The following is a 27987-nucleotide window of genomic DNA, read 5'->3' as shown; positions in this document are numbered from 1 at the left end:
TAAGAACTGCCGGGTCGGGTCGATGTGAAACCTAGAGGTCTGTGGAGCTCCTGATGACTACGGAGGCTGCCAGGGCCTTGGAGATGAGCCCTCAGCTCAGAGCTGCTCTTTACAGAAAGAGATGCTAGGCCGGAGACAGCAGCATTTTCAAAATCACCCCTCTTTCCATGCCTACCTCTCTTCACAGTAGTGCTTTAAAGATTAAAAGGACCATGAAGAAACATGTTTACTTCTCCTTCTTGTTTATTTTCCAGGCTTCACCTGGGGTCTGTTAAAAGACAACTTTGCTAAAGACAGCTTGTTCTTTCAACTAGTATCCACCCACCCCTAATCCATGTAGGACAGTGGGAGTGAACAGAAACTACAGACGGGTAGTGAGTTCTAAATAATGACGCCCTTTTCCAAATATTCTCATTTTTGCTATATATATATATATATATATATATATATATATATATATATATATATTTAAATCAGAACTCTGAGAAATCTTTCTTGGGCCTTACGAAAGCCTACAGCAACATCTCACCATAAAAAAAGAAAAGTCTTCGGGGCTAAAAGCTCCTGGCAACACAGGTCCCCTGATATCGTGCACGATCCCACATCCGGACATTCACAAGCAGTTCTGGAAAATGCTTTGGAAAATCGGGCTCCCCTACCTCACTTGATCTTTTTCTTTTAAATATACTAAAAACAATTCAAACCATTAACTAGTTGATTTTCTTTGAATGTCCCAAATACCAGCTATGCCATGACCATTTTTCAACTCATTTCAACCTGAAGGAGGTGCTGTCACATCTGAGTGTTTCAAAGTCCTCAGTGAGGGGCTTCCCTGGTGGCGCAGTGGTTGAGAGTCCGCCTGCCGATGCAGGGGACACGGGTTCGTGCCCCGGTCCGGGAAGATCCCACATGCCGCGGAGCGGCTGGGCCCGTGAGCCATGGCCGCTGAGCCTGCGCGTCCGGAGCCTGTGCTCCGCAACGGGAGAGGCCACAGCAGTGAGAGGCCCGCATACCACAAAAAAAAAAAAAAAAAAAGGCCTCAGTGAAACCATTCCCAGAGGGAGTGAGTCTCTACCATCCACCAGGGCAGTTTCTGGCCTCGGGGCCAAACCTGATTGACTCCAAGCAAGCTAGGCAGTGAAACTGCTGTTTCATACACATGGGCAGAATAAATGCATTTAAGTGATTTAAGAAACTGGAGAAGAGTGGACTGAAGGAACCCATGGAAACTAAGAGAGCTCATCATAGTTCCAGTTTTAACAGGACTCAGCTTGGCTACATCTGGTCCTTGGGGTTCCTATATATCAGAAGTCCAGGAGCTCACCTGGGACAGCCCTGGCTTTGCAGACGATATTAACCACGCCTTTTATTCTCTATATCTGATGCTTTGACATCCTGGGGCCTTGTTGACTCTGGACGAACTGTGCCTCCCTGGGTTAGCTCATCGCTAGAGACAGCTGACAGCTCACCTGCCTGGGAGAACGTCCTTCATATGCAAAGCAAACACCCACAGCCCAGCCACCTCCTCTGTGGAGCTTTCACTCTCTGGGCCACTGTCCACCAGCCCTGATCACCCCAGGGCCAGGTACCAGACACCCAGGGACAGCTCCTGTGCCCAGGGCCTGCTGAAATGATTCCAACTAGCCAATCCGAAGTCTGCCTACCCTGCCTCACCCACTCCTTCCCCCTGAAACCACGATCAAGGCTCTTGCCCATGTCTTCTCAATCCCAGTGCCTCCTGACTGACCCTGGTTCTTCCCCATGTGGCCCCGCATGGCACGGCACAAACCCTCCTCTTGGCATCTGAGTATAACAAACTATCTTCTCAATGGCTGTTGTATTCTCATCTGTTGGCCTCACCATACCTAAATAATAACAAAACCTACATTTTACAACAAAGACATGTCATGGGGTGTGGCCACTCTGAGCACTTAACGTTCTCACCTTAACCAGCACTTTTCCTGACCAAAAGAAGGGGGGGGAGGGGAACAGATGACTTTTCTTAATCAGGGTTCCTCATCTAAACCACAGCACAAAAAAATAGCTTGAGTGGCGATCTTCTTAATTGTCCCAAGAATGGTACCTGACCAGCCCCACTCTAGACACAGAGAAGTTAATTCATGACAAACAGCAGGTGCTTTGGTGTACGAGGGCTTAATTCTCTTAGAGAACGTGGCTGGGAAACGTGACGAGTCTAACTTCCAGGTGTAAATGAAAACCCTGCATCATCTCCACAGCCACCGACAGGTCTGCCTCTTGGAAGAAACTCACTGCCGGGAAGCGGTGAAGGTGGTGCGGCGGGGTGTCCCCCTACCTGTGTGATCTGGATGAACGTTACCTGTGCTCGGTGATCCCCGACAGCGAACTGTATCACGGCGACGCCCGGGCTGTGGCTGTCCTCGATCCTCTCCACAGTGCTGGAGTCGATCTTCAGGTCGTTGCTGATCTCCGCACTCTGGATGAAGTCTTCCGTTTTTAAGTCCTCCACCTTCTTCAGCTCCCCGTTGGCCAGCTGGATGATGGAGCCTTTCATGAAGTAGGGAGGCAGCGTAGGGGGCGCGGCTGCAGGGGATGCCACCGACTGCACCACGGGCAGGTGGATCTGCGCCTGCACCATGGCTGGGTAGGCGGCCTGGGTGACCAGGGCCTCGGGACTGAAGTTCTCGCTCTTGGGAAGGGCGGTGGTGACGAACGTGTGAGGCACTGCAGCAAACTGGGGCGACGACGTGACGATGGCCGAGGCCGCCCCCGACCCCTCCATGTCAGCGCTGCCCACAGGGATGAGCAGGGGCTGGGTGCCGGGGAGGACCAGGTGCGGGGGCAGGCCGCCGGCGTAGGTGATCGCTTGCTGCTGGCTGCTCAGGTAGCCGATGACGGGAGGCTGAGTCCCTGCGTAGAAGGCGGTGGCCGGCAGTCCCACCGGGAGGGGCTCCGAAGCACTGTGTGTGGTCTGAATGACCGTGTGGGGGGACAGCGTGGCGACGGCGGCGGCCTTCACGCCTTCAGGGCCCAGGGCCTGCTGGGGAGACAGCGCGTAGGACCGGTGCCCGGGCTTCCCTAGGTGCAGGCCGCTTTTGTCGTTGAGGGCGGAGGGGGAGGCCTCTCGGTGGGTGACCTGCTGCACCTCCAGGTCGGCGGCAGGGGTGCTACTGTTGGGCAGGACCATCACAGAGGCCCGCACCCCGGAGGAGTCGCGGCTGCCGTAGTCGGCAGGGCTGGGGTGGACCACCACGTGCCTGGACTCGTACGGGTGGGGAACGGCCTTGCCGCCCGCCTTCACCAGGCCCAGGTCGGCCGCGGTGGGCGCCCCGTACCTGCGGCCCTTCTCCATCTCCCCGTTCAGGATCTCCTTGGCCTGCGCGCCCTGCTGCAGCCGGCTGCTCTCGGCTTTCTTGGTGGCCTCGCGGGTGACAAAGTGGCTGCCGGAGTCGCTGTACTGCACGACGACCTGCGGGGAGGGCCCCAGGGTGAGCGTGTGCGGGATCATCGTCTGGTGCGGGTGCAGGTGGACGGGGATGGCCGGCGGGGAGGCCGGGCGCGCGGCGCTCTGCGGAGAGCTGGAGATGTGCATGTACTGGTTCTGCTGGGTGGGTGGTGGGGACCCGGGGGGCAGGAGCCCCGCGGTCCTGCCCAAGTGCTGCTGCTGCTCAGCCTTGTGTCCCGAGGCTTGGCTCAGGCCGCCCATGTTGGCCAGCAGGGTAGAATAGGCCTCCAGCTGGGAGCGCTGGGATGGAGTGGCGGCCCCCGCGGCCGAGGCCACCGCACTGGTGACGGGGCTGGCCGTGGGGGAGATCAGCTGAGAAGGGATGAAGCCGGCGTAGGGCCCGCCGTACTGGGAAGAGCCGATGAACTGTAAGGTATGCGGCAGGTGGGCGTACTGCACGGGCGACACCGGGGCCCCGGACTGCGGGGGCGGGTACGCGGGCATCGTCGTGGTCGCCGGGACGGACCGGGGCGCGCTGGGTGGGGAGTAGTCCAGCCCCGCGGACAGCGCTTTGTGTAAACCTATTCCCTGCTGTAAACCGAGCTCTGCCGGGGGCCCCGCCGGCCCTAGCCGCCCGCCCGCGTGGCCCCGGCCGCTCGCGTGGCCCGGGAGCCATGCCACGCCCTCCGCGCGGTGGTTGTCGCTGGGCACAGCCGTGGCCTTGTCCTCCGAGGGCCGGCTGGTGGCGGGGATCTCGCGCTTCTTGGGAGGCAGGCATTCGTTACTGCGCTCTTGGTTGGATTTCATTTTTCGCCGTCCCCCCTCCACGGTGACCGTTTCACTCTCTGGCTGGCTCTGCTTTCAGTCTGATAAACGGAAAGTCACATTTGATTTCTGTAGGGGATCCAGGCTCTTCATGAGGAATCATCTCCCTGTGGGTGCGATCCGCCAGCAGCCGCCCTGGAATCTGGGAAAAGGAAGAGGGTCGGGACAAGGGGAAGAGGAGAGGGAGGAGAGAGGCGATCAGAACATCAGCACCGGAAAAGAACGTCCTCCTCGAGATTGAGACTAAGCTTCTGGTGTCAACGTGAATTCCAAACACACCCCCGCCCCCGCCCGCCCCCACATTAGAGCAGGTAAAACGCTGGCCGGCCGCACTGTTTAGGACGTCAGCAAGATCATTACAACATGCAGCAAGTCAAAGCCTCTTTTTTATGGATTTAGCAAGTCTCCTAAGACACCTCTCTCAATACCCTCTTCTCTTTTTCTCTTTCCAGAAGGTAGACAATGCGTTTCTTAGTTTCGCTTCCAGAAATGCCACTCCCACGCCTTAGCTCTTCTTTACCTCGCTGGGCAATCAAACGATGCCCACAAGGTGGGTGACACCAGTGAAGGCCAGCCAGACCTACCCTCTGAGCCAGGCACTGGGAGGACAAGGTTAGGAACGGAAATCCTCAGCGGACTTCATACCTTGTCTCTGAGTCCTCCTCTGCCAAAGGCGCTCCTGAGAGATTCCACTGACTCTGGGTCCATACTGGATCTACAACGATTCTCTCTTTCCTAACACACGCATGCACGCACGTGCACACACATTATACACAGGCCCACTCAGCAGAGGGAGCCCCAAGTAATCGTGTTCTCTACAAGTTTCCAAACAACTCCCAGTACAGCTACTCACATGGTAACAGAAAGCCAAAAGGAATCTGTTGGACAGTTAAAACAGGAACATGGTTATGGTTTTAAAAAAATGCAATAACCAGGCTGAGGCACCGCGGGTGTGCTTAACGAGGGTGGCTTTACGCTTGCTCTACCTCTGCCTCTCACTTCCTTTCCAAGTGGTCTTTGAATTTTCTCTCCACACGCTCCATAAAGGGCCAACCCACCCTCAACCCTACAGATGAAACCTCTGCTGGACCACTCAGGCCCGAGTGTTTCAACCTGGACATACAAGTAGTGAGCCTGGAGCCAGTTTTCATGGACACCTAATCTCAGTCTTTCAGGAACCACAGAACTCTGTTACCATGACTGTGTAGGCAGACAGATGCCCACCTGGCAAGAGGCAGATCATCAATGGAACCAACAGGGACCAGGCTTACAGGCGGCAGTTGTGAGGGCCGCCTACAGGTAGCAGCTGCAGCCGTGAGCCATGTCACGTGCTGTGACCCTGGGAAGCCCTGGATCAGGCTCTGGGAATTCCAGGCCCTGGGTTTTTAGCATTTCTCCTACGCAGACCCGCTTTCCTATAGTCTGATGTTAAAACAGACACAGTTAAGGCAGCAGTTTTCAGCACTACCCTCCCCGACCTAGGGCTCTGTAAGGCCCAGATAACTCCATTCTGTATAGCCTTCTCTTATGAAATGCATGGCACGTAACTTACACCCAATATGTGCAAATAGATTAAGATGACAGTGCTATTTTCAAAACAATGATAGAATAAAATTAAACTACAAAAACTGAAAACAGCTGCCCCTTTTGACTACTTAAAAAGTACTGATAACTGATCTTTTATCTCTAGGTTTTAAGTCACGCTAAGAAAGAACTGCATAAACTCTGTTCCCACACAGACTAGCAAAGGAAAGTCATTTAGGAGATGGACTCAAAGCGAACTGTTCCATGCGCCCCCTGCTGGCTCCACAGCAGCACTGATCCAATAAAACCCCACAGGATTTCATTAGGGAAGTTCATGCAAGAGTAGTATGTCAGAATCTGGAATGAGAATATAGTAGGCCCAGCCAGTAAGGCACTAGGTTAATTAGCCCAAGGCAGCTCTAGGGAAGAAAAAATAGCGGCATAAAAGTCCTTTCAAAGCCAAGTAAAATGTCAAATGCATTCAGAAAGAGGTCCATTAGCAATGCAAATGTAAAACTGCTGTACAACCGAATGCACCATACACAAACCTAGAAAACCCCTCTGAAGGTACTTTTAAAAAAAGAACTCAGCTTTAGTGAATCTGAATACGAATGCTGACTTGGTTCTCGGCAGTGCCTTGGTTTATTTACACTGTGTTGTTTTTTGAAAGACACTGGCTGACTCCGTTGGCCCTAAAGATCTCTGTATAGATTCCATGGCTGGTCTTCTGCTAATGGACCAACTAGGACCATATCGGCCTTACCACACAAATTTAAATACACTCTTCTGAAAAGTTGTCCATTGATAAACATCTTTTCCAGATAATACAAATGATAAATCAAGGATACAAAGATTAACTGGAGCGACCTGGGGCCAAACTGATACAAATTTCAACACTCCCTTCTCCTACCTTTAGGAGGACCTTGTCTCCTATTTACCAGCGCAGCTTGGAGGAGGCGAGTCTCTCTAGTTCTGGGGCATGTGTCCCTTCCTCTGTGTTTCATTAGCTCTCTATACTGTCTGTATCTCTCATCAGGGGAAATCATCATGAGGATAGGGACTGTATCTTGCTGTATTTTCAGTGAACCACGAGAGGGCGCCACAGGATGCCACCATGTCCCTGGTACACTGGATGATAGTTCATAAATTAAAAGAACAGAGAGGTAAATTGCGAAGGTGCAAAGTACAGCAGGGAAAAGGAAGGGAGAAAGAAAGAGACTAGGAAGAAGAGAAGAAAAAAGGAGAGTGGATGTCTGCTTTTAGGGTCTCTTTCTAGCTGCAGACACATGGTCTCCATGTCCCTCATTGCCTTTTCAGTGCTGAAACGCACCAGTGGTTCACCTGGGTCCCGGAGTTCACCTCCGGATGTACCTGTCGCAACAAGAGACACGGGGCCACACACCACTGTATAACTGCTAAGTTCCCGAAGAGCCACACATGCAGATCACAGGCTTCAACATTATTATTAGGAAAGGGAATTAGGAACAGGGAATTAATAGATGGATCGAGACAAATTTATTTAGGGTTCACTACATACAATTTGCCTGCTAATCGCTGTTCTGAATATACCCATCTTAAGCATCTTTATATCTACATTTGTATCTCTCTCATCAGTATCTTAAAATTTAGCTCAGTGGTAATAAGACCTTGCTATTCCAAGTGTGGTCCTCAGACTACCTCCCCCGGCAGCTTTAGAAAAGCAGAACCTCAGGCCCCACCCAAACCTCCTGATTTCAGAGTCTGCATTTTAACAACACCTCCAGATGATTCACATGCACAGCAAGGTGTGAGAAACTCAGCTTGTCTGCATAAGCTTCTAAGTAAAGTAAACGTCTGGAGCCTCTTCTGATGGAGTAGGTGCTGGGAAACCAAACTAGGTGCTGTGAGCAAACAGAATCGATAGAGCCTGGGAGATAAGCAGCTAATATTTAGGGAGAACTCAGCTGTTTACTTTGGGGTCACCTAGACCCAATACAGTTCTAAGTAACAGATGCTCCTTTTCTTCTGGCTCTTTCCATCTTCAAGAACTATAAGGAAATACACTTCAAAAAGGCTGTTATTGTACATTTTATGTATAATTCAATCATCTCCAGGAGAAAAAACAGACTTTAATAAAGGAAGATATTTATATCTTTGATATCATTCAAAAATCCCCAGAGGCCCCCCCCCCACCCCCATTAACATGGATTCAGATTGCTTCGGAAGTGTTAGGAAAATGAGATGATCCCCACTGATTCCGAGTCCTGTAAATAACAACCAACTGCTCTGAATGGAAGACACTCCTAGAATCTGATACATACAGTCCTAAAAATGCATTCCAAGGTCAGGGCAATAAACTAGGTTGCTCTGCCCAGCACCCTCCATCCTGCGAGTTTCTCAGTTTGAGTGAAACCCATGACTGTCTGGCATGTATGTCCATGCACAGCAGAGACGTGGTTTCGGTTTTAAAGAGGAGGAAATGCAGCCTGGTGAGCTTGTGTCAGTTCTGGAAAAAAACATATGACCATTTAAAAGACAGAACACCTGGACCTGATGGGAGAGGTCACTAGGACATGGCAAGGATTCTTGAAGTCCTGACATGCAAACCTCTTGCTTTACTAAATTATCACAAGGAAGATCTGTGTAGTGCAAGGGCACTTCATTTAGGTTAAATATTAAAAACAGGCCCAACTCTGATATCCTTGAGGTTTCTGGGATGGAGAAGGGTGGGTTGGATGATAGCGTAATTAGATACCTTCATGGTTGACTGAACAAGAATGCACCAAAGGAAGTGGATCACATATTCATTCATCAAACACTTACCTTGTTTCTAGTATGTACAGTGGACCTTAATTATTCAGTGTCAGCATGGGGCAAATGGTATGCCAGAACTCTATTTTCAGTTCTATTCTGTTCACCATTTTATTAGTGTTTTGGTTATCATATTTAGAGGTAACAGAAGGCTAAAAGGGATGCTTAATATATTACTGCAATTAATATTGAAACATATCCTGAGAAGCTGGAAGTGATGGCACAAAACCAAAAAAATAAAGATGAACGAGAATAAATATACATGCCCTGCCCTTGGTTTCAATAGCTCAATTAGTCTAATAGCAGGGTTGGAGCAATCTGACTTAAGAATAGTTCACATCAAAGAGTCCAGGAATTTTCTGTTTGACCATCCATTCAATATGAACCAACAGTTGGGTATGGTGCCTAAAAGCTGGCGTAACTATAAGCTTCATTTTAAAAAGCACAGTATTCCCAATAATGGAATGAATACTGCAGGAGCATACGGCACTGGTAAAGCCACAAAGTCCTGAGGCAAGGGGACACTGGCGGCCATGCCCAGGGTGGAGCGATGGGGTTAGTGGGAGGTCTGGACCCAAGATAGGTAAGTAACAGCTGAGGCAACTGAAGATGTGTGGCCTGGGGGACAGAAAAAAGCCGGAGCAGAGGTGCAATGCTCAGATCTATAAAGGGCCCTCCGTGGAAGGCAGGAGAGCAGAACTGACCTTCAAATTACATTGATACACGGTTGACCCTTGAACAACATGGGTTTGAACCGCGCAGGTCCACTTATACGGGGATTTGTGTTTCAATAAATACCTGCAGTACTACACCATCTGCAGCTGGCTGAATTTGAGGATGCAGAACCACCTACATGGAACGTCGACCAGGGAGCTCGAGCATCGGGGGCTCCTGGAACCAATCCCCCGCAAATACTGAGCGACGACTGTATACAGTAGAAATGAGAAAGTAATTAGAACTGTTAAAATGAGCTGGGCTGCCTCATGAGGTAGGGATCCCCGTGTCATCCCAAGTGTTGAGGCAGAGTTTGGAAACACGAACTGATGGTCCCATGTGGAAGAGAGACACAATCATAGGGATGAGAGGGGGAGAAAACGTACAGGGCACCGCTGCACTCCACCTAGCACTAATCAGGGACTGCAGGGGGCGTGGCATACCGTGTTAGAGGCGGAGTTAATTAAGGAAGTGAGAGAGAGATCTTCATACTTCACAGGCTTGCCAGCAGGGACCCCCCAGCACCAGGCTCAATGAGCCCACCTAGTGGTGATCCAGGGCACAGCAGCGCTGAAACCCCAGAGGGAAAATCCTACAGAGTCAGAGGTGGAGAACCCTGGATGCTATCACGCTGTGTAAACAAGCTCTCTTTCCCTCTAGGGTCACCAAAAGCAAGTTCAAGTCTGCACCAGGGTGCAGGACCCTTCAGTCAGTGAAGTGACACATGCCACACAGGGCTGGGAAGGCAGGGATCTGCCATGACCATCTACAGCTGAGATGTTAGTGGAATGAGGACAGGCAGGAGAAAAGAGTCCCTCTCTTTATATTATTAGCACCAAGAATAACAGTTTTGGGGGGCCCTGTTCATCTATAGATTTGGGGGCAATTAATACAGTGACTAAATGTAATGTAATAATTAAAAAAAATTAAATCCACCTGTAAGAATAGAGTTGCATTTGGGTGTTCCCTGGCTCAGGGAAGCTCTGAGGGCAACAAACTGACTCGGAGTCACTGTTCTGATCACATCTCCATCTCCTTGATGGAAAGATGCTGGAGGGGACTCTTCAAGACGCACAGCCGCTCTGCTGCCCTTCCTCCACTGAACTCCTCTGCTTGGCATGGAGCTAACCCCGCCCCCCCGGTCTCCCTCCTCCCTAAGTTGTGCTCCCTCATCTGCTTCTAACGTCAGCATACTAGAGTGACAGGCTTCCTCAAGCCTGGGTGAAGCTCTTCCTTGGTTCCTGGCTTCTGCCATTATCGTATCTCATCCACGTGATGATTGTGACACCGGGGGGTGTTTCTAGTGGGTTCTGCCACCTCTGGAAAAACAGGGAGATCTGTCCTCTGGGTGGGTCCACCGCATGGGGATGTGGCCCACTTCTGTGTCCGCAGGAGGTCAGGCCTGAGAGAGGAGGGCAGAGGGGCAAGGCCCACAGCTGGGCTGGGCTGTCCCTGGCTCATGTGGGATGTCGCCGCAGCATCTGAGCAGCCAGTGTCCCCTGGCAGCCTGCCCGTGCTGGAACTCCTGGAAAGGCTCAAGGAAAAATAATCACTTGAAGGGATATCCATCTGGACTGAAACCGGTCACAAATGAATTGTCCAAGAGACGTCGAGTTTGAGTTTTTAAGAAAAGCCGGAAATGCTTTTCTGTCAAGACCTTCCCTGGTTCAATACGTAAGCAAATGCCTTTCTGCTCTCAAGGGCTGTGTGTGCCAGATTAGCTACCCCGGGACACGGGCATCTCTGTTTACCCACCACTCTGGCTGGAGGCTGGGAACCATAGGTGCTTTCCACGACCCCAGAGCAGTTCTCACCCTGCCCCGGAGTGAATTGTTTTAAGGACAGAGGGACTGCTGTGACGAGGTGCAAAGAACTGGCCACAGTAACATGGTTAGAATTGGGGTTAGGAGACAAGGATCTGTCAATTTTTGACTCTTGATCGAATGTTCTTAGCACAATAGTGAGAAATCTCACTTCAGAAGTCGTTCAGCACTCACTTCCATGGGCATCGTTGGAATATCAGGATAAAACATTATTATTACTGATAGGAAGGTAACAAATTAATATTCTTACTAGTACCAGTAGAGGGAGGACACAGAGAGTAGTAGAAAGAATAGGCTGGGGTGTAGGTAAAGGACAAGTTCAAAGCCTGGCTTCATCTACAAATAACAAGTGTTGTCGAGGACAGCGGGGACATGGAGAAAAGGGGGCCCTCCTGCACTGCTGGTGGGAATGTAAACTGGTGCAGCCATTGTGGGAAACAGTATGCACGTTTCTCAAAAAACTAAAACTAGAACTACCATATGATCCAACAATCCCATTCCTGGGCATATATCTGAAAAAACTCCCAAAACACTCATTTGGAAAGATATACGCACCCCAATGTTCATAGCAGCGTTATTTACAATAGCCAAGATATGGAAACAACCTAACTGTCCATCAACAGATGAATGGATAAAGACGATGTGGTATATTTTATACAATGGAATTCTACTTGGCCCTGAAAAGAATGAAACTTTGCCATTTGCAGCAACATGGACAGACTGGGGGGGGGCATTATGCTAAGTGAGGTAAGACAGAGAAAGAAATACAGAATGATACTGCTTATATGTGGAATCTAAAAATACAACAAACTGGTGAATACAACATAAAAGAAGCAGGCTCACAGATACAGAGGACAGACTGGTGGCTACCAGTGCAAAGGAGAGAGAGGCAATATAGGGGTGGAGGAGGGGGAGGTACAAACTTTTGGGTGTAAGATAGGCTCAAGGATGTCTTGTACAACACGGGAAATAGAGCCAATATTTTGTGGTAACCGTAAATGGAAAGTAACCTTTACAAATTGTATAAAAATTAAAAAAGAAAAAAAAAACCAACAACCCTGGCCTCACTCCTACTGCCTATGGAATCTTTCTCTTTCTTGTAATTTTTATTTTACTCCAAATTATACATGTGTCCAGTTTAGAGAGTAAGTATCTCAACAGTGTGTAATCTTATAGGTAATATCACTGCCTATAAAACGGGGAGGAATTAGTACGCACAGTGCCTGGCATCGTGCACACACTCAATAAATGCTCACCATCCTAACTGTAACTCAGCAAATGCTTCTTCCTGAATCCCTTGTTTTCACCCACACTGATGGATCACTAATCTCTCCTGGTTCCGTGATCAAATCAACACAATACCTTCAAACTCTCAATCCTTTCCAGCATCTGGGTTTTTCCTCATACCTGTGATTTACACAAAAGAAAAAGCCATGGATGTTTGAGAATTTATTTTCTTTCTTCAGCTGGTAGAAGGGATTATAGTTACAAGAGCTGCCAATGCACAGGCCCCCATTCACACCCAAAAGCATGAAAGCCACTCCACAGGTACAAGTAGAATCAACAGAAAGGTGAGATGCTAAACTCGAGCTTGGCGTGTCTCTGTAAGGGTTAAGTGTAATGGTTCCTGGTTCCACTCTGCCTGCTCTTCCACAGCACTTAGATGAGTAATTCCCCAAAGGCATGGTGGGGAAATGCAGAATCTTCTTTCCACATCCCACAGGGAAGGCTGCCAGCTGTCTTCTCACACACACTCTCATAAGCTCTGCTACACACCACACAGCAAGGGGCCCGTGGTAGCTGGAGGGGGCTTAGTCAGATTCTCTCAACTACCAGGGTGCTGAGGTTCCAGGAGATTAGATGGCCCAAGTTTACAAACAGAGAACACGAAAATCTCCATCAAGTAAAAAAAAATGCCTTTCTGGAACTGAGGCAGTCTGAGACAGTCTTGAGGCATTTGTTGCCCTTGATGTGGGCGGGTGGAAGGAAAGTGGAAGGTTCTGTATAATCTTGAACTAACAGGTCATTCCTCCTGGGAGTTCCATGATGGGGTCCCTTCTGTGGTTGTCTTCCAGTCTCTGGGACACTATACAACTCTACCACCGTCTTGGCGACAAAGGCCCTGAGACCTCCTGGGACCCAGCAAAGCAGGTATGACAGAAGCCACTGGGGCTTTCTTTGTGTAGACTATAGATAGCAATGCTTTTCATACAAGCAACAGGCAGTGTGTTATCATCCCATTGTAAAGACCAGCACACTGAGGCTTAGCGTGTTACGGGACTCCCCTAAGGTTACATGGCTCATAAATGGCAGAAATAAGATGAAAATCTTGACTCATCTAATGCAAACACCTGGGTTCCAGTTCTCGGATTAGGCAGTAGATCTGCTGGTATATAGTGCAGGATTAACCTCACCCAAACAGACGTCTGGCTTTGTCTTTGGCTACTGGGAGGTCCTGCCTATAGAAATCTGTCTGTTTGCCTGGGGGCTTTGACCACCAGTCTAAAGTATAATTTATGAGGGGGGCTTTGGGCCCCATGCGATATCAGTGCCAACCTCTGGAGGAATTCAAAGACTAAAGTTACGCACCCAACCTCCGGGAGGAGCTGAGGATAAAAGATCAACCACGTGGGTGGTATGAGACTGAGCTCCAAGAAGATCTCTAGACACCGGGGCTCGGAGGAGCCTCGATGGGTGGCAGTACTGTGTGTGTACTGTCACGCTGCAGGACTGAGAGAAGGTAACGCCCCCCATGACCCCACGAGGAGAGGACACCTGGAAGCCCCGTGTCTGGACCCCTCCAGACCTCTGCCCTATATGCCTCTTCCTTGGTTGATTTTAACCTGTATCCTTTCTCTGTAGTAAAGTGTGAACGTGAGTACAGCAGCTTTCAGGAAGCTCTGTGCTTCTAGTCAATGGATGAATCTGAGGGTGGTATGGGGGACTGCCCCCACCCCAGAACCTATAAGTGGTGTGAGAAGTGAGGGCAGCCTTGTGAGAACTGTTCTCTAACTTTGTAATTGGCTCATAAACTCCTTCTTATATAGCACATGATGATTATACACTTAAAATAAATAGATCAAGTAATAAACTAAGCATAATAAATGAAGTTCACCGGGGTTCAGGGAGAAGAATGTAACGGGCACCAAGGACCAGATAAATCCAAATCTCTACATTCCAGAACAGTGGCCTGTGGCCAGGCAGATGAATGGAACAGAATGAGGGAGGAAAACACCGCCTGGGACAACCTGATCTGGCTTAGGGTCCCATAGGGAAAGTCTCCCTGGGGCAATTACCCAGCGGCACACACATGTAAGCAGCACTGAGCGTGTCACTTTTCTGCGTACAGAGTTCCAGGTGTTGGAGCAACGGGGGCAACCCATCAGCTACTTGCTGGTGTCTCAATATTCTCAGTCTGCTGTGTGGAACTGACTTACTAGAAATCTCCCAAGGCCCCGTGGATGCTGAACAACCCAACAGACCAAATACAGGGCTGGGCTCCATCATCTGGCTCTCCAGAGTTGTTCGGTTTTTTTTTTTTTAAACAAATTTATTTTTTATTTATTTATTTTTGGCTGCACTGGGTCTTCATTGCTGCGAGTGCTTTCTCTAGTTGCGGCGAGCAGGGGCTACTCTGCATTGTGGTGAGCGGGCTTCTCATTGCGGTGGCTTCTCTTGTTCTGGAGCACGGGCTCTAGAGGCACGCGGGCTTCAGTAATGGCGGCTTGTGGGCTCAGTAGTTCTGGCTCTTGGGCTCTAGAACGCAAGCTCAGCAGCTGTGGCGCATGTGCTTACTTGCTCCACGGCATGTGAGATCTTCCCGGACCAGGGCTCGAACCCGTGTCCCCTGCATTGGCAAGTGGACTCTCAACCGCTGCGCCACCAGGGAAGCCCCTCTCCAGAGTTTTGAGGAAGTACTTCCTCCAGATCACAGAGGATGCTGTGTGCATGCCTGGGACAGTCCAAGCTGGTTTTGCTGTGTTCCTCAACAGAGAAAGGGACAAAGAAAATGGGATATATCCACACAACGGACTATAATTCAGCCTTACCACAGAATGAAATTCTGATACGGACTATAAGCTGGATAAATCTTTACAAAACATTATGCTAAGTGGGAGAAGCCAGACACAAAACGACCAATATTATATGATTCCACTTGTGTGTGGTCCACCTAGAGCAGGCAAATTCACAGAGACAGAAAGTAAACAGAGGTTACCAGGGGCTGGGGGGAGGGGTAATGTGGAGTTACTGTTGAGTGTGTATATAGTTAGTCTGGGATGATGAAAAGGTTCTGGAGCTGGACAGTGGTGATGATTGCACAAAAATGTGAATGTACCTAATGCCACGGAAATATAGACTGAAAAATGGTTAAAATGGTAAATTTTATGTTATATATATTTTATCTCAATTAAAAAAACTTAAATTACATATCATGATTTTAAAAGTTTGCAAACCAACTGCAGTTTTGTTTTTAAACTTCACAGTGCCCCCTTCCCCCAAAGTTCTGCTTGGAGCTACGTGGATCCCCCCAAATACCTGCTAGAGTTAGCCCGCTTTCCATGGCTGGACTTTGGGGTGTCTCTAAGCTCTTACACTTGTGTGCATTTTCACAATGAGAACTGGGAACCATAAGAAGTTAAGAAGCATCTGGCGAGGGTGTGGAGAAAAGGGAACCCTCCTGCACTGCTGGTGGCAATGTAACTTGGTGCAGCCACTAGGGAGAACAGTATGGAGGTTCCTCAAAAAACTAAAAATAGAACTACCATATGAGCCAGCAATCCCACTCCTGGGCATGTATCCGGAAACACTGGAACTTGAAAAGATACATGCACCCCAATGTTCGTTGCAGTACTATTTACAACAGCCAAAACATGGAAACAACCTAAATGTCCATTAACAGATGCATGGATAAACAAGATCTGGTACATATATACAATGGAATATTACTTAGCCATAAAAAAGAACGAAATAATGCCATTTGCAGCAACATGGATAGACCTAGAGATTATCATACTAAGTGAAGTCAGTCAGAAAAAGAAAGACAAATACCATATGATATCACTTATCTGTGGAATCTAAAATGTGACACAGATGAACTTATCTACAAAACAGAAACAGACTCAGACATGGAGAACAGACTTGTGGTTGCCAAGGCGGGTGGGGTGGGGGAGGGATGGATTGGGAGTTTGGGATGAGCAGATGCAAACTATTATATACAGAATGGATAAACAACAAGGTCCTACTGTATAGCACACGGAATTATATTCAATATCCTATGATAAACCATAAGGGAAAAGAATCTGAAAAAGAATGTATATATATGTACAGCTGAATCACTTTGCTGTATACAAAGTAACATAACATTGTAAATCAACTATACTTGAAAAAAAGTTAAGAAACATCCATGGAAGGCAGCACCCCACCCTCAAACTATCCCACCCCTGCCCACTCAACACAGAAGGCTGGCCAACATCGCTGCCCTTGTGTTCTCCCCTTGGCTCCATCATCAGGTAATGTCAGTCCCACCTGCTAAATCAGGGGTCAGTAAACTTCGGTGAAGGGCTGCCCGGTAGATATTTGCAGCTCTGCAGGCAGTACAGTCTGTCGGAAGGCCTCCACTCTGCCGGCGCAGCATGAAAGGCGCCCTAGATCATCCATAAACAGATGGGTGCAGCTGTGTCCCGTTCCAGCTCAAACACACTTGGCTCAAGGCCTTTGGGTACGTGGATTCCCTCAGCTCTATCTGAACACTCTCCACTCCAGCCACCACCCCTGCACAATGCCCCTTGCTGCTTGTTTTCTAACCCAGAGGTTCTCCTACCCAGACTTCCCAGATGACGTGGAGGCTACCTGTCTGGGGACCATACTTTGAGAACCATGGCTCTAACCTATCTTCGAGGTCTTTTTTTTTTTTTTGCTGTGGATCTTTTTTTTTTTTTTAAGTCTTTATTGAATTTGTTACAATATTGCTTCTGGGTTTGTTTGTTTGTTTTTATGTTTTTGGCCACAAGGCATGTGGGATCTTAGCTCCCCGACCAGGGACAGAACCCACACCCTCTGCGTTGGAAGGTGTAGTCTTAACTAGTGGACCGCCAGGGAAGCCCCCCAGGTCACTTATTTTAGGTTCTCCCCACCCCAACCCCATGCCCTCTCCTCTGTGCTGCTTAAGACCATGCTTTATCTTATCACATACACACCATCCTCTAACTGTCTGCAATCCCCACCTAGGCTAACACTGCCGCTGGCTCCATGCCTTTGCCCATAACGGCCCCCCTGACCGCGACTTTCTTTTGTAATCATTCCTAACATCTTGACAAAGCCACTCAAGACCACTGCAATGTTGCACAGCCCTTCCTTCTCTCAGGCTCACCAGCACTTATATAATGTGTCCATTGTATTCTATACTTATTTTCATGCCTCTTTCTCATTAGACTGTAAACTCCCTGTGCTGGGTACAGACTGAATTTCATAACCCTGTGGGATTCTAGGGCTGCTGTCCTTTCTTTGTCGGTTGACGGTTCTCATCCTGTGTCTGTTGCTGTTCTGTCTCCCTTAGAAGTTGGCTACTAAAAGGCAAAGTGTTTCTGGATCTTCTTCTAAATTTTTGGACGTGATCGTACAGTGTTGGATCAAAAGTGGAACTCATGACAGAGAGACATAAAATACTGTGTATCTGAAAAGCATCTGCACTTAGAGATTCCATTTCTAGCACGGATTCTCATGTGAGATTATGAACCCCAGATAATTCCCGTAGCAAGAAGTCAAAGCACACCCTAGGAGATGTTTTTAAAGATGTGGGCGACACATCTTTAACCTCTAAAAATCCGCATCCCATTCTCCAAAACTCTGTCCAGACTGTCCTCACATTAATCCCAAGGAAAGGCTGCTGACCGTCTTTGGATTTACTGGAAGGAATACGTATTTACAAAGACAGCAATTTTACTGAAACCAGCCTAAATCAAGCATAGAAAGAGAGATGAGCTTATAAAGATCAGCCGCGATAAGAATTCTCTCTGAAATAAATGTTTGTTTTAAAACCAGGGGTATGACTCATACTCGCTGAATGGGTGGCTGAGTTCTGACCCTCAAAAGATGAATGGTTCATTTTGAAAAGCAGAGCAAGTGGGAAACCTACACTCTACCTCTATTGTTTTCTCCAGAGGGAGGCTGCCGCAGTGGAGCCCAAGATGCCCCAGTCGTTTCCAATCACCAGCAAAACGGACAATGGGATGACTTGCTCCCTGCAGCTGTTTTCAATCAAAACGCTGAGTTAATTACCACAGCCCCTCCCGGAGCTCACAGGCAGCCCAGCACGAAGCTGGTGGAACATTAAGGACGCTGAATGAGCTGCCAGAAATTTGGCTGCCAAATTACCCCTCCTCACCTTGGCTCGGCACCATTAACTTAATCAGGTATTCATTCAATAAGAACATTTTACAATCTCCCTGGAAGGCTGCCGCTGCCCTCCGAATGTGGCACACTGTCAAGCAGACAGCACTCAGCAGGAAATGTCAGGGACGGTTTTAGCTTCTTTGATTTAATTTCGGGTCTGGGAAGAAGGGAATCCCCCGCTCCAGGCAGGACTTCTTGCCTACGCCATGAAGGGAGGCTATGATGAAGAGCTGGTCAAAGACTAAGGAGAAGACAGGCTTTGCTTATTCTGTACACTTAGAGACAGCCCACGCTTTACGCCATAGCTCTTACTGCTGGGCAATCCACAGATGGTTGACTTTGATGTCACAGGGACCTGGGAGAGACTGGTGGCTTTTGGCATTTGGTGATTGGTGACTTCAGGGGAGGTATTCAACTTTCTAATCTTCAGTTTCCTCTTTAAGAAAACAGAGATAATAATAAGCTCTATTTCATGGGATTCTTAGGGAACAGCATGCAACAATGCATTGCCCAGCACTCAGGCTGGAGAACCTCATAGAAAGTTGCCTCGGCAATGAACCGCTTCCAGGCATCAAATGACCTCCCCTTAAGGTGGCTGAGGGCACCGGATTGGGATTCCAGTTGCCAGAGCTGGAATCCTGGCTCCTTCGCCCACCGGCCGTGCCTCGGTTTCCCTATCTCTATAGTGAGAATACTACCAGTACTCAGCCCATGTAGGCCTGTTGGGAGTTCACACCTTCAAAGAACATAGACCAGGGCCTGGCCCACCGCACGACCTATAAATATTGGCCGCTGACGTTACAATTCCCTCCTGAGAAGGGCCCTCCCTCCCCGCTTCCTTCACTTGGGTCATATTTTCACCTGTATTGAAAACACACACTTGGAAGACCCTGCGACTCCAAGCAACTCCCTGACCCATCACAAAACAAGCAGCGCCTTAGTGGATATTAGTACCTGTGTAATCAGCAATGAATGTGTATATGGCATTTTCAGGGAGGCAACTCTCTATGGGTCTTCCTTGTTGCTGCATATCTTGTAAGTAGAGGCACTGACTCTCTTTGTTCTAGGCTTTTTTCTTTTAATTGAAGTATAGCTAAGTTACAGTATTTGTGTTCGTTTCAGGTGTACAGCATAGTGATTCTGCTTTTTTGCAGATAATATTCCATTATAGGTTATTATAAGATATTGGGTATAATTCCCTGTGCTATACAGTAAATCCTTGTTATCTATTTTATGTATAGTGGTTTGTATCTGTTAATTCCATACTCCTAATTTGTCAACCCCCCCCTTCCTGGATTATTTTTTTAAGGATGTTTGTATAGGTTCTAGCCTTAGAAGATCTCTTCCTCCAGAGCTAAGGGGCAGGTTTGTTTGCTGCCCAGTATAATAAATATAATAACTGCCTCTGAGGTTAAAAAAAAAACAAAAAACAAAAAACCACGCACTTGCCTCCCTTGAGTTCTTTCCTGGGTTAACTTCATGCAACACACGTGCCACTCAACTGTAGTGAAGACGCTGGGTACAACAGTCTCTAAAAGGTTCCTTGCTTCACCTCCGCTAACGAGGAATTTCAAGTCTCAGCAGCTCAGAAAGTTTACTAAGTCTCTAAAACTTCTTCTAGAAAATAATCCATACTAGTGCATTGATATTTTTTCCCCCTAACTGGACTAAAGCCTTGCCTGCAGAACAAATGATCAATCACATCTACATTCCAAAATAAAATTCAAATGCACTCATGTTTTAAATTTGGAGGTGTTCGTATTATCTGTTGTGTCTTCCTGCAGCATCAATAGAAGCCTTCTGGTTTATTTGAACGTGGAGCACGGTACCCATTTTAGACACAATTACTCATCACAAATTCAATCAGTCCTTTTTCTATTTAACCTCTCTGGAATACCCATGCCCTCATGAGCATCTCTGCAACATTATAAACGCACAAAAAATGGCCAGTTATTTTATTTAAGACCCTAATAGCAAATGAAAGGCAACACATAATGCTGCGGGAGGCTGCAGGCATCGAATGACTGTAATCTATAACAGGCAATAAAATGTTTAATGGACAGACAGAAATGCAAAAGAGTAAGTCGGTGCCCTGTTGACCACAAAGCCCATTTTCTTCACGAGCACCGTGGCCTCGAAAGACAGTTCCCCTCTCTGAGCCCCCGTCTCCTCGTCTCCTCATCTATAACACGTGAACGATGATGATAATGTTTTCAAAAGATTGCTGTGCGATGAAAGAAGACGATGCATGGGGAGAAGTGCAACGTCTATCGCAAAAAATCCGAATACGTTCTTTTTCCTGAACGTCAGCTCCAACTGCCTGTCAGGCATCTTCAAACTTCCCCTTATCACCCCTCTCAAACCAGCATCTACACTCTGCTTCCACCCTGGGGCCATTGTTTTGCACCATCTTCCCAGGTCTAAAGCAGCATTGATTCTGATGACTCCTTACCACTTAACCACTTACCACTCCCCTAGAGGTATCGATCTTTCTTCAAAATGTCTCCACCATTAGGGAAAGAAGTCACACCTGTCCCTTTTTTTTTCCCCCATCCCCCCACAGAGTAAGGAATTTGGCCTTTGTTCCCGATGCCCAAAAAGGACTAGACTTTACCTTTGGCTTCTGGGAGATAATCTATGTCATACTTAATAGGAGAGTATAGGGTGGGGGGCCTTGAATCACAGCAAGTTACTTAACCCAGGGCTCTGCATCCTCATTTTAAAATGATAATAATAACAGGATCTACCCTGCAGGGTTACGGTGACTATTAAATGAGATTAAGTATATTAAGCACTTGGTGCAGTGCCCAAGCACAGGGTATGCATGCAATACGTTAGCTAAGAAATGTTCCTTGTATTCAGTAGGAACTATATCCATAGTAACCTCTCTTCCTTTAGAATTATGAGAAGATGATGGAAATGGTCAGAATACTCTGAGAATTCTGTCAACATATTCAGTATTTGCCTTATTTGTCACAAAGCATTTTCATTTTGAGTTTTGCTGGTGTTCTTCTTCTAGGAAATCTATTATTTTTCCCGATTGATTTTTTTTTTTTTATCGTTCTGCTTCAGACTGAAGTATGTAGGATCAATACACTTCCCTTACAATGTAATTCCAACAGAGTGAAGGGAAACTAGGCCTCATTTCAGTGTTTTCAGCTCCTATCCATCCGCACTCCCTGATTTCACGATGTGGGCTACAGACAGTCCCAGCTGTGTGCTGAGGACCCCACTACATTCCTGGTCTCTCATGGAGTGTACTTTAGATTGGGAAATGGGAAAAAAAGAAAGGCTTTTATTTCACTCTGAGATAATTTCTTAAAATAAGTTAGGCTTTTCCTAAAACTAGTAAAAATATAAATAAAAGAGGCTCCCATTAGAAATGTCTTAGTGTTAAGTAGAAAAAATGCACCCCTTTGATTTTCAGACATATGATCTCCCTGTCTGATACACTCATTTTTTTCATAAGAACATGTCTCAAAAATTGGGATCTTTCTCTGCTCTGTAGGTTTGAAAAATCTATAGTTTGCTTCCCTTTTGCTCTGGTTACCTCATGGGGTGGTGGGAAGCCTGGTGAAAGCCAGCAGGAAAGCAGCCACTGAGTCGATTAATAATGTTTCCAAGGTAAATGATATGATGAACCCATCATAAACCTAGTTAGTAAAATATACAAAGTGTCAGCTCCTGAGAACTTCACAGAAAGCTCTCAACAGGCAGTCAGAAAGGGAGCAGCCTGGGAGGCTTCCCCAAGCCGCAAACAGTCAGGTAGGAGTTAACGCTTTGGTCGGATGGGTTTTGTTTTCTGTTTCACAGCTGATTTGAAATTTTCCTCAAGGACAGTGTGGAAGATGTTTAAGTAAATGCATGGATTTACAAGCTTACCCACACTGACTGCCAGGACCACTTCGTGGTGAACACTCAGGATGGTGGGAGATCTTTAGGTGACCATAAATGACCATAGCCAGACACATCCCGAAGACTGACTTTGTGGTTCAACAGAAGCATGATGGGAAAGTTACAGTCAGATTCAGTAACAGAGGAGGGCGGTAGGTGTGCCTAGATGTGGGGATCTAAGAAAATATACCCCTCAAAAGGGATTATTTTAACAAGGCAGGAAACAATTTCCCTGACAGAAACGTGGCAGGGAAAAGAGCTCAGAGAACGGGGAGAGCTGTTGCGGGGGGTGGGGGGGTGGGCAGCTTTAGAACGTTGTGAAAGTCTCATTAAAAACAACCACAAACACGCTTGGCCATTATCCAAATGAGTGAAAAATGGCTTTGTCTACGAGAAAAAATAAATTAAAACTGTTCTAAGCATTACGTTTCTAGATCACAATTGTACATGAATACATTACAGTGAGGGCTCCCTGAGCCGGTTATCAGAAACACTTGTGACTCTAAAAATACACATTCCCTGTCGTTGTCCAAGATTCAGCAGATCCGTGCTGGGACCCAAGAATCTATATTTTTTAAAACTCCTCTGGTGATCCTGATCAGCAGCTAAGTTTGGGAACCTACTATACCAGACTCACTGGCAGCATGTGAGAAACATCTGGGGACATTTTTAAAAAATTCTGCTGGTCAGGCTACATCCCAAGCCCACCATGTCATAAAGCCTAGGGTGGGACCAGGCATCCAAAGTTTCCTCCTAGGTTGAGAATCACCCCTTAGACCCTAAGTTCACATTCATTAACATACCCGCCACGCCAGTACCTGACATACAGCAGGGCCTCCACCATAAAGCCAGACGCATGCCGTTTCTAAAGCCTACAGACGTTCCAACTATAGAAAAACACAAATGAAATGCTGAGTTCCAGAACAACCTATGAATGTACTGAGCTCCAAATTTATTTGTCAGCCTATATGGAATTTGCTTTTATTAAACCATGCTTTTCCCAGAAAACAAAATCTAGCGTTTTTTGTTTTTTTTTTTTGAGATGTTTACAGGATAATTTCCTATGATTTTGGGGGGCAGAGCGCTGCCAGAAGCCCTGAGTTGCTCAAAGGCCAGCCTCTAGGTCAAGAGGAAAGCCTGGCTGGCTGGGGCCTGACGTTGTCTGGCCTGTGACACGGACAAGAAATACTCATCTACGTCAGGCCCCCAGTTCTGATAAGCAGGACGCTCCATGCACCCACAGCCGTGTTGCTCAGCTTACATCTTACAGTCAGGAGCACAGACAGCCGCCGTCGCCACACCCTGCCAGCTGCATGCCCCTCTGTCCTGTAACACATCTGACTTCAGCGCACCCTGAGTCTCTAAATCCCCTTGTGCACGGCTTTCCTCCTTCTCCCTCCCTTCGGCAAAGACCTCTTGTTGTGTATAGCGTCACTGCCTCTAACTGGCTGCATAAAAGAGAAGGCAGGTCCACAGCTTTTTCCCTTGGCCTGATCCAGGCTTGCTTCAGGTGGCTGAGAGCAGAATCCAGCCCACTTTGCTGTCCTCGGATGCCACTGTCCTTCTACATGACCTTGACACGAAGTCCCTGTATCAGGGCACCAAGCAGTGGTAATTCAACCGCACGGACAACCGCAGTGGTGCTTCGCTGCCGCCTTCCACACTCCTCAGCGCTAGGAACACCTACTCTTAGTGACAGGTGACGCATCTGCTGCTCTCCTAGCAGCCTCTTCTAAGTTCAGAAACAAAAAAGAGCAGTTTCAACCCTGATGGATGAGCTTGGTGGCAAAGAGGAGCCTCAGCTGATGAGAAGGGCATGGCTTTTCCCTCTCTGCTCCATGAGTCCTCACCCATCCTTTAGACTGACCACTAGAGCTACCCCCTCTTGCCTTCTCCTGTGACTATAAGCACCACAAGCTCCAAACACCACTCTTAGAAACAGCAGATGAAGGGCTGACCTTGGCTGTGCCACTGATCAGGCTCACTCCTTCCTTGGGACCCCCCCGTCTCTCCTTCCTGAGAGCTCTGACCATCACCACGCCAAAATAACTAACAAGCATGCTGCCTCGAAACCTCGTGCTTACATCTATGCCACTTAGAGCAAATAAAGCAAATGGCTAGATTTCTTATCTCTGGACACACGGAGACACCCAAGAAGTGATTCCCCTCCTCCTTCTCTTTTTTGTTTTTGTTTCTTAGCGGTACGCAGGCCTCTCACTGTTGTGGCCTCTCCCGTTGCGGAGCACAGGCTCCGCACGCGCAGGCTCAGCAGCCATGGCTCACGGGCCCACCCGCTCCGCGGCATGTGGGATCTTCCCAGACCGGGGCACGAACCCGTGTCCCCTGCATCGGCAGGCAGACTCTCAACCACTGCACCACCAGGGAAGCCCCCCCCCACCTCCTCTTTTGTTTCTTGCCCACAGTGTCCACTCTTTGGACAAAAGAATCGGGGACCAATCCATGACCAAATGCACAGGTCATGGACTTTTTTACCTCTTCCTTCCTCATCCTCTTGACTTAGAAGTTTCAACATATATGTTTTTCTGACCTAAATTGGCCTTCAGTGGAAAAAAAGGTTCCATTGTTCTCTCTCACTGAGTTTCAAAGCTAAGGTGAACCGAAACAGGGCTGTATTTAATTCCCAGCATCATCTCTTTGCTGTTGGCAGTGTTCTGGGAATGGTGATATATTTTGCCCTTCAATGAATACTTTTTTTAGACTCTGCAGTCAAGGCCCAGATAATTGTTGGTAAAGCGCTTTTCAATTTTCCTTGGCAGGGAGGTGGATTACATAACAAGGCCTCAGTTTCTCATTTTGTAAACTACCGAGAACAGTGTGAACTGTTCTAAAACTAAAGAATCATCATGAGACCAAGAAAGCTGCTTGCCATTCTTGGGGGGAAAGCACATCACTTATGCAGATTACCCTAGATTATCTGATTTTTTTAAATCCTAGCATACTAACTATGTACAAACTTCTTTTGAAGCAGGTTTCTCTTCTAACAGTAGCTCAAAGACAGCAAGCTGGTTTTTAAATTAAGTATTTGTCAAACATTTTGGAGAAGATAAATTTAAGGAAACAAAATTTTGACAGTATTCAGGAAGCACACTAAAAAAAATATATATATATATGCATTTAGTGTTGATATTCCAGAGGTCTAGATTCAGAGAGCAGGAATCATGGAATCAACTAATATAAAGGGCTGTGTGCGACTGTGAAATGGGGTATAATACCGTCTCTTTTTATCTTTTTCATCAGCATCCTTAAATGCTAGTTTCAGCCTAAAGCCAAGAAACCCAAATCAATATGGAATTTATACAAATTCCACATAGGTGTATATTTTTTTATAGTTATTCCATTTATACACTTATCTTATAGGTGGCAAAACTGACACCCAGAGACATCATGGGTATTACCAAGGTCATATAACCTTGTTGTGTGTTTTTTTTTAAAAGAAGATGTTGGTGGTAGGAGTTTATTAATTTATTTATTTTGGGCTGTGTTGGGTCTTTGTTTCTGTGCAAGGGCTTTCTCTGGTTGCGGCGAGCGGAGGCCTCTCTTCATCGCGGTGCGCGGGCCTCTCACTATCGCGGAGCACAGGCTCCAGACGCGCAGGCTCAGTAGTTGTGGCTCACGGGCCCAGCCGCTCCACGGCATGTGGGATCCTCCCAGACCGGGGCTCCAACCCGCGTCCCCTGCATCGGCAGGCGAATTCTCCACCACTGTGCCACCAGGGAAGCCCCCCTTGTTGTGTGTTTTAATGAAATGCAGAATCAGGACAAGAATTCAGTCCCTCCAACTCCTACCCCATTACACTTTTCCCTCCACGCCCATCTCCCTATGCAGGAGGTTCCTGGGGTCTAGGCTAAAGGAGCAACGGTGAGTGTGGAAGAGAGGTGAGAAGAATAGGAAGGCTTAGTGATTGACTGAATTAAGCCAAAGGAATCCAGAGCGCTCAAGTGGGAATAAGAAGGGCACAATGCTATCGGATGAATGAAACAGGAAGGATGTTACTCTGGAGGAGGAGAGGATCGAGTTTAAGACTCATTCAGTGTCACATGGCTCTCTGCCCGCCAAGACTCACTGCAGGGACAGAGAGCGGACCAGGATTTCAGAAGCAGTGCTAATTAACAGCCCAAGAGGGAAGCTGAGGCTGACAGAGATACACTAAGGAGGACAGTAAAAAAGGAAGGAGGGCTTCCCTGGTGGCGCAGTGGTTGAGAGTCCGCCTGCCGATGCGGGGGACGTGGGTTCGTGCCCCGGTCCGGAAAGATCCCACAGGCCGCGGAGTGGCTGGGCCCGTGAGCCATGGCCGCTGAGCCTGCGCGTCTGGAGCCTGTGCTCCGCAACGGGAGAGGCCACAACAGTGAGAGGTCTACGTACCGCAAAAAATAAAAAAAAAAAAAGGAAGGAGAGCAAACACCTTCTTGACCACTTTTGCTCAACAGAGGAAAGGTGGTCAAGAAGGTGGAAGATAACTAAGACATTAACTCTATTAAATGGAGCTGAGAAACTGAGTAAGACGAACTAAGAAAGGCCACTGGTTAGACCAGTGGTTCTCGGTCCATGCTGAACATTAGAAGCACTGGTGAGCTTCTAAAAGATACTGACTCAGAATCCGGGTTAACGACCATTGGATTAAACAGTATGACCACAGATGACTTCAAAAAGAACTGTTTTATAGTCCTACTTTAAAGGAGGGGAATGGATATATGTACTAGGAGACATCTTGAATGTGTTCTCCAGGTCCTGTATTTAATGGCTACATTTGCATCATTGATTATCTTATTTTAAATTTATGTATGTCAATGGGAAATAATGTCCTTGAGTAACATATTCAGCATTTGGAAACCTCATGCCTGGGATTATACTGGCTGAGCCTCCCACATCATCAGGCAAGTGCTTGAATAAACAGATGGGCTTTGTACAAGTGCCCTGAGAGCCAGGGAACACGATTAGGTTTCAATTCAAGGGAAGTAAACCTCTTGGAAAATACTGTTCTTGTGGTTTGCTCCCTCGTCAACGGATTTTTAAGCCTCGGGCTCATTCATGGGAGCCCTTGAGCCAATCTCAAACTCCTAGGATGGTAAACTCGGTGAGAGGTAATGCAAATCGTTATTAGTAACATGATCGCGCGGGTTTACATTTGAAGAGAGACAGTGGAGGACCACCCCCTCCGCGCTCCACACACACAGGCACACGCAGTCCTGTCTCCATCATCCCAACACATCACTGGAGTCCTTCCCTAAAGTCGAAAACTGGATTCTAGAATAGCCCTGTCAATTTGTGATGGACCAACCCACCAAGGTAAGAGGTTTGAATCCAGCATGTGAGAATGTCTTTACCTATTCTAAGATAAATGACTCCCAGGGACCAGGCTGCATGTAGCTGGCAGCTTCTTCAATGTTGTTGTACATTTACAACAGGCATTTATTTTAGGTCATTAAAATGATCAATAGTTGATATTTCTCTGGGCCCCTATGGAAAGCAAGTAGTGTAATACCCAAAGCCACGAAGCATCCGAGAGGCAAGAAAAGTTGGGAAGATGGCTCTATACAGGGACATTAACTTCATAGCCAATCGGGTACTAGTGATGATTAT

General features: G+C 47.6%; 1 protein-coding gene across 8 annotated transcripts in view; it reads right to left on the bottom strand.

Moving 5' to 3' along the window:
* Positions 1–27987, bottom strand: part of ATXN1 (ataxin 1) — a 409623-nt gene that overhangs the window by 20066 nt on the left and 361570 nt on the right. For all 8 annotated transcript variants that reach the window (XM_049716362.1, XM_033434914.2, XM_033434925.2 and 5 more), the window contains one exon: positions 2339–4391. In XM_049716362.1, the coding sequence (XP_049572319.1) occupies positions 2339–4231 (1893 nt within the window). In that variant the 5' untranslated portion in view covers positions 4232–4391. The remainder of the gene's footprint in view (positions 1–2338; positions 4392–27987) is intronic.

The sequence above is a fragment of the Orcinus orca genome, chromosome 10, assembly GCF_937001465.1.
Source record: "Orcinus orca chromosome 10, mOrcOrc1.1, whole genome shotgun sequence".
Classification (NCBI taxonomy): Eukaryota; Metazoa; Chordata; class Mammalia; order Artiodactyla; family Delphinidae; genus Orcinus; species Orcinus orca.
This window is presented reverse-complemented; position numbering and strand designations above follow the sequence as displayed.